Here is a 14,465-nt window from a genome sequence, read left to right as displayed (position 1 = left end):
ACCTGAGTATACTTTTCAAACTTAAGAATGAGAAGAATTTTTCCCAACCCATTTCTAATGCAAACTCTGTAAACAAAAACAAAACATGACACCAGAGAAAAGAGCAGAATAATCTATTTCATCTCAACAGCCACAGCACTGCATTGTTAAACAGATGTTAAACAAAATAACAGCACATGTTTGTATATTAATAAAAGCCTTGCCTTGAAGTATACAATCAAGTCAAACACACTAACACATTATCAGCTGATCAAATTTGCCTAATTGTTGTTTAACACACTCCTAATCCATTCCCTGAAGGATGATATGCGTGTGTAGACATCGGGGGTCTTGGAGTCTCCGCATTTACGGCCAGAGAAGGAGACAACGCCTGCTGTAGCTCCATCACACACCAAAGGACCACCTGAATCCCCCTTTAAGAAAGAAGATACAAGGCACTTAACAGTAGGCGTTCTTTGTTTAAAACTCCCTGATATTTTTTTACGTTCAACATTGCTAGATCAATGTCCAGCCAGTGTACTTTCTCACCGAGCAGAAGCCTTGAAAGGAATGTGACCCAATGCCACAAATCATTGTCCTGGTGATGGGAACCCCCCTCCATCTGAGACGACATACCGGCTGTGACAGGGTGGTTACGTTGACTTCCTGAAGCGTCCTAGCTAAGGTGTTGTTATCCCCTATATCCCCCCAGCCAACTGTGAGGCACTGAGTGGCTACATTGATCCTGCCAGTTTTCAGAGCGATCAGCTGCACCGCTTCAGTCAGTTGGACCTTGCTGTTGAGCTGAGATGAGGAGAAAAATGGAGAAAACGTTAATCGTGTTAGATTCTTTGTAATAGTAACATCATGCTATGTTGTTTTTGTGAAAGCCAGAAACATTCCTCACCTTTAGGAGCATGATATCATTTGCATGTCCATCGTAGTTGGGATGTGGAAAGGATCTGACCGCAGTGAGTTCCTGCTTTGTAGCCTCATTACCTGACAGGGAATTAACTCCAACCACAACTGTGTATTGGCTAGAAATCACAATTGAAGGAAGACTGGACATTAGACATGATGTTAAGGCAGCTCTAGACAGAAATAATTTTTCCACATTGGCCTGTGTCTGTATTTATAGCTGAGAGAAAACATGACCATTCTCAAAACACAAAATACAAGTTTTTAAATCAGTTTCATATCTTCATGAGTAGTGTTCTTCATTCATTTCAGTGCAGCACAACAATCACCTTTCAGAGACTAGAAACATGTACAGTAATTCAATGGATTACTCATGGATGTCTGTACAAAAATTATTGTAGACAATGAGTAGGGATAAAGTTATTGTATACTTTGAGAAATGGTCATCATGTTATCTCTGAGAATCTCACAAAGACAATGTCATTACAATGTGGGGAAACATTCTACGTCAAGGGTGGCTTATTCAGCTATAAAATGATTTCAAATCCTAAGTCATCAGTTGTTGAAGTAATTATGTTATTGCTGACAACAAAGCAAAAGTTTTTGAGTTCTTACAGAGGTACCGCACAATGTGCTGCTGTGAGCACAAAGTCTTCTCTCACCAGCACACCCCCGCAGTTAGGGCGACCTTGGATTTGCAGTGAGGCCATGTAGGGGCGCGAGTGGGGAGCAGAATCTCTGCCTCCAACAATATGAGAACCATCAGCTCCTGAAACACAAAATCGTTCATGATTTACCCATGTTAATCCTATGTAATTTAGATTTGTACTAAATGTAGAAAGAATTAAAAAACACAACATGAAGAAAATAATGCTGGTTGTTTGGCTGCTGTGGGATTACCATTTAGGACAAAGAACAGCATGAGTATGAAGATGTCTGCCATGGTTTCTGGTCAAATCTGCTTCTCAGGCTTGGTCTTCTAATTTTTAGGGAAGAAAAAAACCTTGCTTACTTTGTGGTCTTTATTGCTTCAGTGAATTTGTTAACATGCTGTTGGGTTTTTTTGTTGTTATTGGTGGGATTACAAAAGACATCGGTTTTAGATTTTCAAAACAGGGTTTCATAATTGATGAAACTGAGGGGCGGTTGAAGTTAAACCATAGCTTTACCACATAATGTTCATCCGTGTTTGTCCCCCAGAATTAGTGTCACGATGAATCAGTCTAGTAATGAACTACTGACTAACAGTCGTACACTTGTTCAGCAAAGGTCAACATTTTCTATGGGAGTTCCACATTGTCAGAAAAACTAATATATCCAAATGACTAACAAGTAGAACCGGAGACAGAATCTGACACGTGTTTGTACATGTCTACTTGTGTGAGATGCTTACAAAATTGTGATTTATTCTACAGCGTTATTGCTTAGATTTAAATATTGCAAAGTGTTATGAGTTATTTCACTTTGCTCTTTTCATTTGGGTTATATCACCTTTGTTTTAAAGGTGTTCTTAAGGAAGAATCTGGTTTTGTGTCATCCAACATACTGTAGCCTGTGACTGAGTCTCTCAACTGTGTGAGACTGAAAGTAGAATTATTACATTCCCTGGTAAACATCAGCATGTTTGAATTGTCACTGTGAACATGTTAGCATGCCGATATTAGCAATAAGCTCAAACCACTGCTGTGTAAGTATAGCCTCACAGAGCCATTAGCATAGCTGTTGACCATTAACCTTATCTCTATTTTACTTAGTCAGGATTTTCGATAAGGTATTTGTCTTTTTGGTTTGTTTTTTGTTTAATCAGATATCAGGCTGTATTTATTGACCTCAGTTTTGTTTATTAATATATTAATTACTTGCAGATTTGTGTTCTACTATACTGTGTAACTGCTTATATTTTATTGTCTTTGCATCCAGTCCTGCTGTCTTTTTTCTGGTCTTTCTCTCTTAGTGTTTGTGGATATTTTTCAGCCATGTTTGAGACAGCCCACTCAAACATTTCTTTGCGTTGTGTGACAAATGAACTTAAGAAACCACAGTTTCCAACCGCAACTTTTTGAGTGTTAGCACTCACTCACACACACACACACACACACACACACACACACACACCACACACACACACACACACACACACACTTCTATCTTTGTGAGGACACATAATGCACTCCTTAGCCCCTTACCCTAACCTTAACCATCACAACACATGGTAACTCTATCCTAAACCTAATTCTAAACCTAACCCTAAAATCAAATCTTAACCCTTGAACACGCCTTACAAGTTGTGAGGACAGGCCAAAATGAAAATGTCCTCAGTCTGTTTGAAAAATACTTTTTTTGGTCCTCATTATGCAGCATTTACAAGTAAACACACAGACTTCATTTCTTCAAGTGTCATGACAGTTGAATCCCACTTAAGCCCTTTATAGTAATTTAAACATTATTTGTGTCTTCTGATAAGGAATTTGGATTTTTATTTGAAACATTTAAAAAATCTTTTTCCTTTTCCTGAATGAGGATGTGATTGTAATTGCAAAAGAGAAAAATAGCTCTGTCCGTTTTCCTGTTAGATTAACAGTTTTCTTTCTAATCAGTGTTTTCAACACACTGCTTTACCTCCTAACCTGAGGGAGTCCTCACTAACCAGTTCTCTGAACTAAAGCTACATTAAATGAAAATTTAACACAAATAGTGCTATTTTCAAGTACTCTACTGCATACTGCATCAAATTTACTTTACAAGAGGTTGTGGATATGCTGCTGGAAAGGGGCGTGGCAATTTTTAAAGTAATTCAATCAGCATCTGTGTCTTCTGATGAAAGATTTTTTTTATTTGAAATATTTTGTGTTGAAGAGCAAACACTGACAGAGCAACATCACTTTACTAATACAGTTCAAGTATGCTGAAGCAAAGCTTTGTGCAAGAATTTTACATTTTCAATCTTTACTTCTCAGAATCTGGTTGATCCAGGGAAGGTATTTGGAGATGTCCGTGTAGCCGTTGGGAAAATCTGGGTAGTCACAGATGGCATTACGGTTGAAAGACACAATACCAACAACTATCCCATTGCACTCCAGAGGGCCACCAGAATCACCCTGTGAAGACGAAAGAACATTTTAATTCGTTCAAGACAATGTTTTAAACAAGCATGTTTATACATTTTTTAGACTAGAAACTAGGTGACATGGAATGGATAGAAAACATACCTGACAGAATCCTTTGTTTGTGCCATATCCACCTGCACAGATGATATTGGCAGGAAGACGACCCCATCTGCTCCGACAGACTTGTTGGTTAATGATGGACACATCCACCATTCTCAGGTCATTAGGAGCCCCATTACCAGTTCTGGTGAAACCCCATCCAGCTACACGGCACTTTTGATTGTCCTTTACGTTCGCTGCAGACCTGGGAATTTTGGCAAGTTGCATCCTGTTGCCCAGTTGAACTTCTTTAGACAGCTGGAGACACACAAAATCAGGAGGTAGAAATTAAAAACAGTCTCTCTGAGCATGATTTTATCTTAAGACTTTAGTTAAGCAGAAGCTATAATTTGGAGCTGATGAATCATTTAAAGGAAGGTTTGTTTGTTGTTTGTTGTTTGTAGTGTTGCAAATATTACACTTAAGGAGCATTTTAGCTTAAAGACAAATAATTTGTATTTGATCTACTGGGTTGAATAAATATTTACTCACTTATCTCCATCAGACTTTAGTTAACACTTGCTTTGAGCTGAAGCTGATGTCCTTCCCATTTCCAACACTGTCATAACCTGGGTATCTGTACTTCCTTGCAATTCCTCTCACTGCTCTTTGATTGCTTCTGAGATTGTGGGCGCCGAGAACAACACTGTTCCTGAATAAATTAATATTGAGAGATTGTCAGTAGATTTTATAAATTTGTGCCAGCAACAAAACAAAATAAAATAAAACAAAATTCAAAATAACTATAATAATTTTCCATTTCAAATTACATTTAAAAAAATATTGCTGGAAGAGGAACTGTAACTCACCCATTACAGTGTGCAGCAGTCATTACAAAGTCTTTGCTGACAAGGAATCCTCCACAATTATGACGGCCATTTACCTGCAGGGATGCCATGTACAGCAGTGTGTTCTCAGGGGCTTTATTCCCATTAATGATTTCACTCCCGAGTGCTAAAAACATAACAAGAAAATTAAAAGAAAATAAAATGAGTTAATATACTTGTTTCAGGCTTGACAAAAGTAGTCAGATTGTGCAACTTACCCTGCTGTCCAAGACATGCCAGCACATAAATAAGCAGAAAGCTGTGCAGACCGTGCATGATGGCAGCTGTCTGCTCAACCTAGCATCCTGGGAATATCATGTCCACTCTTTTATACAAAGTGTCATCTGTATGATTTGGTTGCCATGTAATTTGGTTTATTGCCGCACCCATTGGCCAATACTGTTTTGCAACCTGTGATTAGTATGTGTTAACATAGTCTGTTACATTGTACTTTACACCTGGTCTTTCATGTGATTCACCAGTCATTTTTGTATTTCAGTTTGTATTTAGAGCACCAGCTTCTAGTGCCGCTATTTACTGAAAAGTCCTCTCTGCATTACTTCCCCTGTGTGAGCAGGATATGGCATATAAACTGGGGAGATGAAAGAAACAAAGTCAAACTGTAGGGCTTGTGTAGTGCTTTTTCTTCCTTGCATTTGAGTCCTTGGACAGACTGCGAACACAGGGGATATGTTTACCGATACTTTTGCCAATGTCTCTTCTATCATAAAAATCTATTCCCCACATTGTTTCTGTGTCATTGTAGCTGTGCAGTTGCCTTAGGTTAAGTTCTGCAGCTTTATTGCTATTGCTATTGCTAAGCCAAATGAGTAGTTTGACATGGGTAATTTCTTTCTTACTAAGAGGGTACCCCAAATTAATAGCTAATAAATCATTTATCAATGCTCAGTTTTAAGTTATTGATTAAATGTTTGGGTGGCCAGGATGCAAAAATCTTGTTGTCTGGTGCAAGACAAATGCATGACACCTTTTAATTATCTTTTTAGTAGTTTTTTTCATTCAAGAGTTTTAGATCATTAGACATGGATTCTCTGACCACTTACCTTAGTGCAGCAAAGCCTTTTGATCACAATCTTAAGAGATTTAAGGTCTGGATATGTTGGATCTAGTTGACCACCCAGACAAGACATGCTCCTTTATAGTATTCAGACCCTTTACTCAGTACGTAGCTGAAGTAATTTTGTCAGTGATTACAGCCTCCAGTCTTCTTTGGGTATGATGGGACAAGATTTGCACACCTGGATTTAGGGATTTTCTGCGAGTCTTCTCTACAGATCCTCTGAAGCTGTCTAAATTTAAGTCTGTCAGTGGACAAACATTGTTGATGGACAAATACTTTCATCTCTCCTGAGATGTTCAGTTGGGTTCAGGTCAGGGCTCTGGCTGGGCCACTCAAGGACATTTGCAGAGTTGACCCTAAGCCACTCCTGCATTGTCTTGTCTGTGTGCTTAGGGTGATTGTCCTTTTGGAAGGTGAACCTTCACCAGTGGGGTGTTGCAGTGATGGCTGTCCTTCTAGAAGTTTCCCCCATCTCCAAACAGGATCTCTGGAGCTCAGCCAGAGTGTGCACTGGGTTCTTGGTCACCTCTCTTGTCCCCTGATTGCACAGTTTGGCTTTGTGACCAGCTCTGGGAGGAGTCCTGGTTGTTGTTCTGTGTAAGAATTATGGAGCCCACTGTGCTCTTGGGAACTTTCAATGTAACAGAAATCTTTTTGTAGCCTTCTCCAGATCTTTACCTTGAGACAATCCTGTCTCTGAACTGTATAAGCAGTTCTCTTGACCTCATGGCTTGGATTTTGCTCCAGTATGCATTCTCAGCTGTGGGACCTTGTATTGACAGGTGTGTACCTTTCCAAATCACATCCAGTCAATTGCATTTACCACAGATGGACTCTAAGTATGGTATAGAAACATCTCAAAGATTATCATGAGAAATGGAGGTACCTGAGCAAAATTTCAGGTGTCATAGCAAAGGTTCTAAATACTCATGTCAATGTTAAGTTTTTCCTTTTTAATAATTTGATACTTTAATCTGAATGCACAGCATCTGTGTTGTATAAAGGTTTTTATAAGATAATCACACTAGAATGTGACACAGCATGTGCAGGAGACTCAGTGACAGTTTTAAATGTGTTAATAGCTGGACTCGGATATATGAGAATTTAGATGATTTAGTAGCATAGGTACAGTAATTCACTTAATTCAGTATGCAATGCATTATTGTAATTATTGTAAACAACCATAAAAAACGCTTTTTTAACTTTTCCAATGATGTTTTAAAAAGGAATTATCAATTATTTCAAAAGGTTACCAGTAACACATGATTTGGATCAAGTCTGGGAAAAATTCAGGATTAAATGGATTATTAAAGTCCATGCGTGTCAGAAAAACAAATATATCCAAGTGATTAACAAGTAGAATAGCAGACAGAATGTGACACGTTTGCATGCATCTGTGTATTTGTGTGAGATACTTAAAAAAATATGGTTTATTCCTCAATGTTATTGCTTAGATTTAAATCTTGCAAAGTGTTAAAAGTTATTTCACTTCTTTTTTCCACTTAGGTTTCATCATATTTGTTTTAAAGGTGTTCTGAGGAAAGAATGCGGTTTTGTGTCATGCAACATACCACAGCCTGAAACTGAGTTTCTCAACTGTGTGAGACTGAAAGTAAAATTATTACATTCACTGGTAAATGCATATGTAAGACTGATCATTTTTTAGATTTATAGAATATGAAGTATATCAATTACAGAACAATCAGCAGGAAAGAATGGCCTTTTAGAAACACTGTTGATTTTAAATTGAGTTTAACTAAACTTTGGATTTATTTTTGTGTTTTTGTAACATTAGACACAAAAATATCTCCACATTAAATGAAATATGATGAAGCCAAACTTTTTGTAAGATTATTAGATTTACTGGTTCAAAATGTCAGTTTGTGATCTGCAAAACTGATGATTCTCCCATCAGCCTCAGCTGTACTTTAAATTTAGTGCCAATCAGCAAATGTTAGCATGTTTACATGCTACACTGACATAGTGAAGATGGTAAACATTATACCTGGTAAACATCAGCATGTTTGAATTGTCACTGTGAACATGTTAGCATGCCGATATTAGCACTAAGCTCAAACCACTGTTGTGTAAGTATAGCCTCACAGAGCCATTAGCATAGCTGTTGACCATTAACCTTATCTCTATTTTACTTAGTCAGGATTTTCGATAAGGTATTTGTCTTTTTGGTTTGTTTTTTGCTTAATCAGATATCAGGCTGTATTTATTGACCTCAGTTTTGTTTATTAATATATTAATTACTTGCAGATTTGTGTTCTATTATACTGTGTAACTGCAATATGAAATGCTTATATTTTATTGTCTTTGCATCCAGTCCTGCTGTCATCTGGGTCAACTACGACTTAATTTCTTAGTAGAAAAAAAAGGTCAACAGTTTTCATCCAGACCAAGAATGAGCATTTCAGTCAAACTTCAGCAAACTGCTTTCAAAGATTTAATCCAACTGATTTGTACAATTAAGTCTGGAAACACACATCATTACAACAAATCCAATGCAGTCTAACTCTTGCAATGGTGTTTATAAAGAAGTTGTGTACTACCGTTTAAATAGATTTGTCAAGAAAATATTTGGAACCTCTTTGCAGAAGCAGAAAACTAAGCACTGGATGGCCAATTACTGTGCAACAGAATTTAGTCAGGACCAAAACAATCTTCTGTATTATATGCTGTGCATTATAATAACCAGTAGATGTCACAAATAGGCTACTTTTTGCTCTCACTGACAGTGACTGTGACACTCACCTCTTGTTTCTTACATCTGACACATATTATTTTCTGTATATGTTCATGTTGCTTTAAATTACCATTGCTATTGTAACAGTGCATGACTTAGTATCTCAGCTTTCTTTGTGTTAGCAGTAAGCTACAGTTCACATCAAAGCACATGAGCAGGCAAAAGCAAATATGTATCCATAAGTTAGTTTCAGTTACCTTCAGTTATGAGACTATTGCTTCAGGAGTTGGCTGCTCAGCATTTCCTGACTTTTATGATATTGGTGATCTCATGGTCGACATCACTGGGCCAAACCAAGTGGAGGGTTTTGATTTTTCCTGTTGGTTTATTTAATGCATTCTAAATTAAGGTCTTGTCTTACCTTTATAGAGGACATTTAGCAATGTAAATGAGCTGTTAATGAGTCTGAGGATGTTTCTTGATTTCCTATGTGGGTCAACCTGTGTTGTTATGGTTCTGGCTGAAGCAATGTAGGTGTGAGTTGAACAACCCATGTAGGCAGCTGGATTTATTATTTTTGTTCCTGAGGAGGAGAGGTAAGGCCCTACTGTCAAAACATGCAAAACATGTGCCATCCATCTACTTTGCCATTAATGTTTTTAGTAAGTTAGTAGTTTGGGTAATGGAGAGCACAGGACATAGAATATTCAAATCAAGTCTGTCTCTCTACCATCTTCCTTGACCATCAAGTCATAGTCAGTTATGGCAATTAGGTTCTGTGTGTTAAACATGGAAAGCATGTTCATCAAAATAAATAAACTTGTCTAAGTTGGCAAACTTAGCTGACTGGACTACTGACTTTCAGTGAGACTAAATCCCCATCTGCCAGCAGTGTAGCAATGTCCCATTGTTATGACATGCTGAATGGTTAGTTACACCACTTTCTCTGGGAGTTGACTTAATGTGGTTTTAAATGTAAAGTAATGTTATCATCTTAATGTTAATTTCTGTATTTTTCTGGTTCTTTCTCTCTTAGTGTTTGTGGATATTTCTCAGCCATATTTAATCACCTTCATTTGGATGAATTTAATACGTGAATAACAGATAGATTGAAAGACTGAAAGACATGAAACATGAAAGATTCTTTGATGGGGATCTACTTGAGACAGCCCATTCAAACATTTCTTTGCAATGTGCGACAAACTAGATGAACTTAAGAAACCACAGTTTCCAACCTCAACTCTTTGAGTGTCACCACGTTCACACACACACACACACACACACACAGAGAGAGAGAGAGAGAGAGAGACTTCATCATATGTTCAAGTAAAGTGTCAATTAGTTTTTGTATACCACACAGTGTATTTACAGTAATACTAGTGCTGCTGTTTACATCTTTTTCCTTCTCCTGAATACTTTACAACAGGTTGTGGATATGCTGCTGGAAAGGGACGTGGCATGTTTTAAAGTAATTCAATCAGCATCTGTGTCTTCTGATGAAAGATTTTTTTTTTTATTTGAAATATTTTGTGTTGAAGAGCAAACACTGACAGAGCAACATCACTTTACTAATACAGTTCAAGTATGCTGAAGCAAAGCTTTGTGCAAGAATTTTACATTTTCAATCTTTACTCCTCAGAATCTGGTTGATCCAGGGAAGGTATTTGGAGATGTCTGTGTAGATGTTGGGAAAATCTGGGTAGTCACAGATGTAGGCATTGTTGAAAGACACAATACCAACAACTATCCCGTTGCACTCCAGAGGGCCACCAGAATCACCCTGTGAAGAGGAAAGAACATTTTAATTCATTCATTTAAGGTGATGTAGCATGCATATACATTTAGACTAGAAACTAGGTGACATGAATGGATAGAAAACATACCTGACAGAATCCTTTGTTTGTGCCATATCCACCTGCACAGATGACATTGGCAGGAAGTCTAGGCCATTCCCTCTTACAGACTTGTGGGTTAATGATGGACACATCAACCACTCTCAGGTCATCAACAACATTACCATTGGTTCTAGTGTAACCCCATCCAGCTACACGGCACTGCTCATTGTCCTTTATGTTTATTGCAGACCTGGGAAGTTTAGCAAGTTGCATACTGTTGCCCAGTTGTACTTCTCTAGACAGCTGGAGACACACAAAATCACAGGGCATAAATTAATTTCTCAGAACCCTGTCTTATCTCCATCAGACTTTAGTTAAACACTTGCTTTGAGCTGAAGCTGATGAATTATTTAAATGAAGAGTAGTTATTTGTAGTGTTGCAGATAGGGACCTTTTAGCTTAGAGACAAATAATTAGTATTTGATCAACTGGGTTGAATGAATATTTACTCACTTTGAGGAGCATGATGTCCTTCCCATTTCCTGCACCATCATAACCTGGGTATCTGTACCTCTTTACAATGTGTCTCACTGTTTTACCAGACTTGTGGAGATTGTGGGTGCCAAGAACAACCCTATCCCTGAATAAGTTATTATTGAGAGATTGTCAGTAGATCATTTTAGATTCTTTTTCTTTTTCTAATCACATGTTTAAAAAAAAAAAAAAAAAAAAAAAAACGAATGCTAGAAGAGGAACTGTAACTCACCCATCACAGTGCGCAGCAGTCATTACAAAGTCTTTCCTGACGAGGAATCCTCCACATTTATGACGGCCATTTACCTGCAGGGATGCCATGTACAGCAGTGTGTTCTCAGGGGCTTCATTCCCATTTATGATTTCACTCCCAAGTGCTAAAAACATAAGAGGAAAATCAAAAGAGACTAAGATGAGTTCATGTCCTATTTTCCAGCTTGACAAAAGTTGTCAGATTGTGCAACTTACCCTGTTGTCCAAGCACATAAAAAAGCAGAAAGCTGTGCAGCATTGTGGCAACAGTCTGCTCAACCTAGCTCACCCTGGCATATCAAGTCCACCCTTTTATATGCTTGCTTCTCAGTCTGTTTTGCACTGACCTCTATGGCCACATCCTGTCTGCAATGGAAGATTGTGGCTTGTGATATCTTGATTAATTGTGGCCATCTAAAACTGTGGTTCTGTTGCCTCAGCTGATTAGTATATGAGAATTTAACAATTTAACACAGCCTGTTAACCAATTTTTCTTCCTTCATTTCATGAAATATTGAATTAAAACATTCACAAATGTCAAAAAAATATCAGAAGAGTAAAAGTCTTTCAGAGTAATGAGTGGAAGCCAGTATTCTCCAGGTCAGAGAAGAATGTGCATAAACATCTATAATGTTTTTGTCTATTGATTTATTTAGGTTATTTGTCTTGTTTTAGCTCCGGATACCCACAGTAAGATTAATAATACACATCACAAAACATTAATAGCAGGAGATTTGTGTGAACTAAATGGCTGCCTGTGATATCTGCCAGCTGATATCTATGTTGTGTTGTGGCTACGAAGTGCATTGGTAGATGTAGGCTATTTGTTACAGCAGTTCATAAACCCCAGCTCTGATCCTAGTTTGTCTAGGCAGGGTTTAATGATTTGATCATTTAAACTTGATTTAAACTTGATTAAGTCTTTGTGTCTCACCTACCTGACACATACTGTAGAGACTGAACCTCTGTTAGCCAGCAGAGGTGAGGCACAGACAAGCTTGTAGGTAGTGTACATTGTTGCTACTACCAGGTGAGTGGGACTATTTCTCCAGTCAGTCAGACAGGTTAAAGACACATAGGGAGGCCAATCAGTTACCAGGGAATAGGACTGGTCACCCTGGCCACCACTCTGGCTCCACCTCTGGTTCACTGGCACCAAATATGTCATTTGAACCTCATGGATATATAGCAAATTACTAAAATTATGATGATGATGATGATGATATTTGGGTGGATAGTCAAGTTCAGTAGAATTCATATGGCCATCACAAAATGGCAAAATCAAGCTGTATCACTGTGATGCACAGAAACATGTGGACTAAATGCTAAAAACTGAGACACAACTTGATACAGGTAGGGCTGGCTGATGTGCATGAGCTAGTATCCATAAAAATGAAAAATAATAATTGAATTCATTTCTAAATTAACCGTCTATGGTACAGTTCTAGCTTTTAAGAATAAAATGAGACATCTATTTAATTGGTCATTGCTATCTTAATGGAGGGGAACTGAAATACTAACCAATTAAACTGAGAAAAGGTGGTCAGGTGACCCACAGGGGTCCATTTTCTTTCCTTGTCACACAGCCCCATATTTACTCTAGTGAATTGTGAATTTTTCATTTTTGTTGTTTTCATCCAGATAATTACCCACAAAAACATGAGTCAACTTAATTTGTAAATAAAGAAGTATTTTCAAAAACTTTACATGAGATATAAAATGTTTCTTTGGAAATTACAAAAAACTGCATGTTGCCTAGAGGCAACACTGTATTGTAATAGAATCACATAAGGCCATACTAGGCATAGGTTGAAATACAAACAGGGTGCAAAATTAGCATACAGTATAGAAGTATATTTTATTTGTAAGGAAAAGAGTTTGAATTATCTAAATGAATTTGCCATGAATAAGATTTTGTAATGCATTTATAAGAATATGTAATTTACATATTATATTGCTAAATATTAGGAGATTAATCTGCATGTTCTTCAAAGAGGTATAAAGCACAGGGGGCACTGCCATCTTATGAGTGGGATTAGATGTCATATACAGTGTATATATCACTGTATAATGATGAGGAAGATGAGGTCATAATGACAATCCAGCAGTACTGTGCAAAAGTTCGAGGCACCATAGATGTTTTTACTCTTCTCCTTCATCAGTATCATCAGGGAGGTGTCTGATCAAGAACTATCCTCAGAGCCAAGAAGAATAAGGAATCCTGCAACAGATGTTCTGGGGGTCGTAGGAAATACTGATCTGATTTAGGTTTTTTCTGTTTACTGCACTTTGCATGAGGTTTATTTAATATTTATTTATTTTTCTGCATTAGAATATCAAATATTTCAATTAGTCAATTATGGTACAATGTTGCCTTCAGTAAAAAAAATAAAAAAATAAAAAAATAATGAAAATGTTTATTGATATTGTTAAAGTGTCCAATTTTAAGCAGGAAAAACATCACAATGAACATCTCCCCATATAGGTAACTATTAACCATATCAGATATTTCTTTAAAGAGATTATCCATGAAACATAAACACAAAATATCTCTAATAGTTTCAAGCTCTTAAAAACAGAAACAACAGCTGTCGGACTCAATTCATAATCCTCTGTTTATACTTTATGTGGCTGGATTTAATCTAGTGATGATTTTAAACTTTGATTCTTTAACCTTGGAAGAAATTGGCTATTTTAAATATTTATCCCTAATTGTTATACTGTTGTCATGTACTCAGATTTTTGTGTTATCAGGAAAAGATTCACATTTTGAAATTTCTCCATAAATCTGTAATCACACTTCTTATCACTCATGATCAGCTGACCAATTTGTAAATCTGCAGGAACTATACGTTTACTTTAATGGGTGAGTGTTCTGTATCAGGTGCATCAGTGGTATTGTTTCATATATTCGGCTGGATTCCCTGTACAAGCATTTTATATCACACTTTTCATTAAAGATGTTCAAGTGCAAGAAAACCGTCATGGCCATCTGTCCAATCAGTAAGAAAGATCTTTTGTTTTGTTTCATACCAGTTTTGATTGAAGGTTTTCCTATTAATTGTAATAGTTCTATTATTCCTCAAGGTGGAGTACTGTGGAGAGTAAAGGGGAAAAATCATCACCCACTAGTGTAGTATT

At 37.2% G+C, this 14,465-nt stretch overlaps 4 protein-coding genes across 4 annotated transcripts in view; all 4 read right to left on the bottom strand.

Annotated features, from left to right (window-relative positions):
* Nucleotides 1–97: 97 nt before the first annotated feature.
* LOC108877312 (mast cell protease 1A) lies at nucleotides 98–1,962 on the bottom strand. The gene is made up of 5 exons (XM_018667313.2): nucleotides 1,798–1,962; nucleotides 1,513–1,666; nucleotides 887–1,016; nucleotides 529–783; nucleotides 98–413 (listed from the first exon to the last, which is right to left on the bottom strand). Exons 1-5 carry the CDS (start codon nucleotides 1,838–1,840, stop codon nucleotides 261–263), a joined length of 735 nt encoding a protein of 244 aa, XP_018522829.1. The 5' UTR covers nucleotides 1,841–1,962; the 3' UTR covers nucleotides 98–260.
* A 1,747-nt stretch (nucleotides 1,963–3,709) lies between these two features.
* LOC108877276 (duodenase-1) overlaps nucleotides 3,710–14,465 on the bottom strand; it is a 40,325-nt gene continuing 29,569 nt past the window's right edge. Inside the window, exons 3-4 of the mRNA XM_051077154.1 lie at nucleotides 4,107–4,361; nucleotides 3,710–3,995 (exon numbers count right to left, since the gene is read on the bottom strand). Of these exons, the coding sequence (XP_050933111.1) occupies nucleotides 3,837–3,995; nucleotides 4,107–4,361 (414 nt within the window). The 3' untranslated portion in view covers nucleotides 3,710–3,836. The remainder of the gene's footprint in view (nucleotides 3,996–4,106; nucleotides 4,362–14,465) is intronic.
* On the bottom strand, nucleotides 4,302–5,311 carry LOC127143454 (granzyme F). The gene is made up of 3 exons (XM_051077158.1): nucleotides 5,149–5,311; nucleotides 4,913–5,057; nucleotides 4,302–4,755 (listed from the first exon to the last, which is right to left on the bottom strand). The coding sequence occupies exons 1-3, from the start codon at nucleotides 5,204–5,206 to the stop codon at nucleotides 4,605–4,607; spliced, it is 354 nt and encodes a 117-aa protein (XP_050933115.1). The 5' UTR covers nucleotides 5,207–5,311; the 3' UTR covers nucleotides 4,302–4,604.
* On the bottom strand, nucleotides 10,189–11,673 carry LOC108877322 (mast cell protease 2). Its single transcript, XM_018667324.2, has 5 exons — nucleotides 11,541–11,673; nucleotides 11,305–11,449; nucleotides 11,052–11,178; nucleotides 10,587–10,841; nucleotides 10,189–10,483 (listed from the first exon to the last, which is right to left on the bottom strand). The coding sequence occupies exons 1-5, from the start codon at nucleotides 11,581–11,583 to the stop codon at nucleotides 10,325–10,327; spliced, it is 729 nt and encodes a 242-aa protein (XP_018522840.1). The 5' UTR covers nucleotides 11,584–11,673; the 3' UTR covers nucleotides 10,189–10,324.

This window comes from Lates calcarifer, linkage group LG17 (assembly GCF_001640805.2).
Source record: "Lates calcarifer isolate ASB-BC8 linkage group LG17, TLL_Latcal_v3, whole genome shotgun sequence".
Lineage (NCBI taxonomy): Eukaryota > Metazoa > Chordata > Actinopteri > Centropomidae > Lates > Lates calcarifer.
Note: the sequence above shows the minus strand (reverse complement) of the source record. Positions and strands in the feature narration are given on the sequence as shown.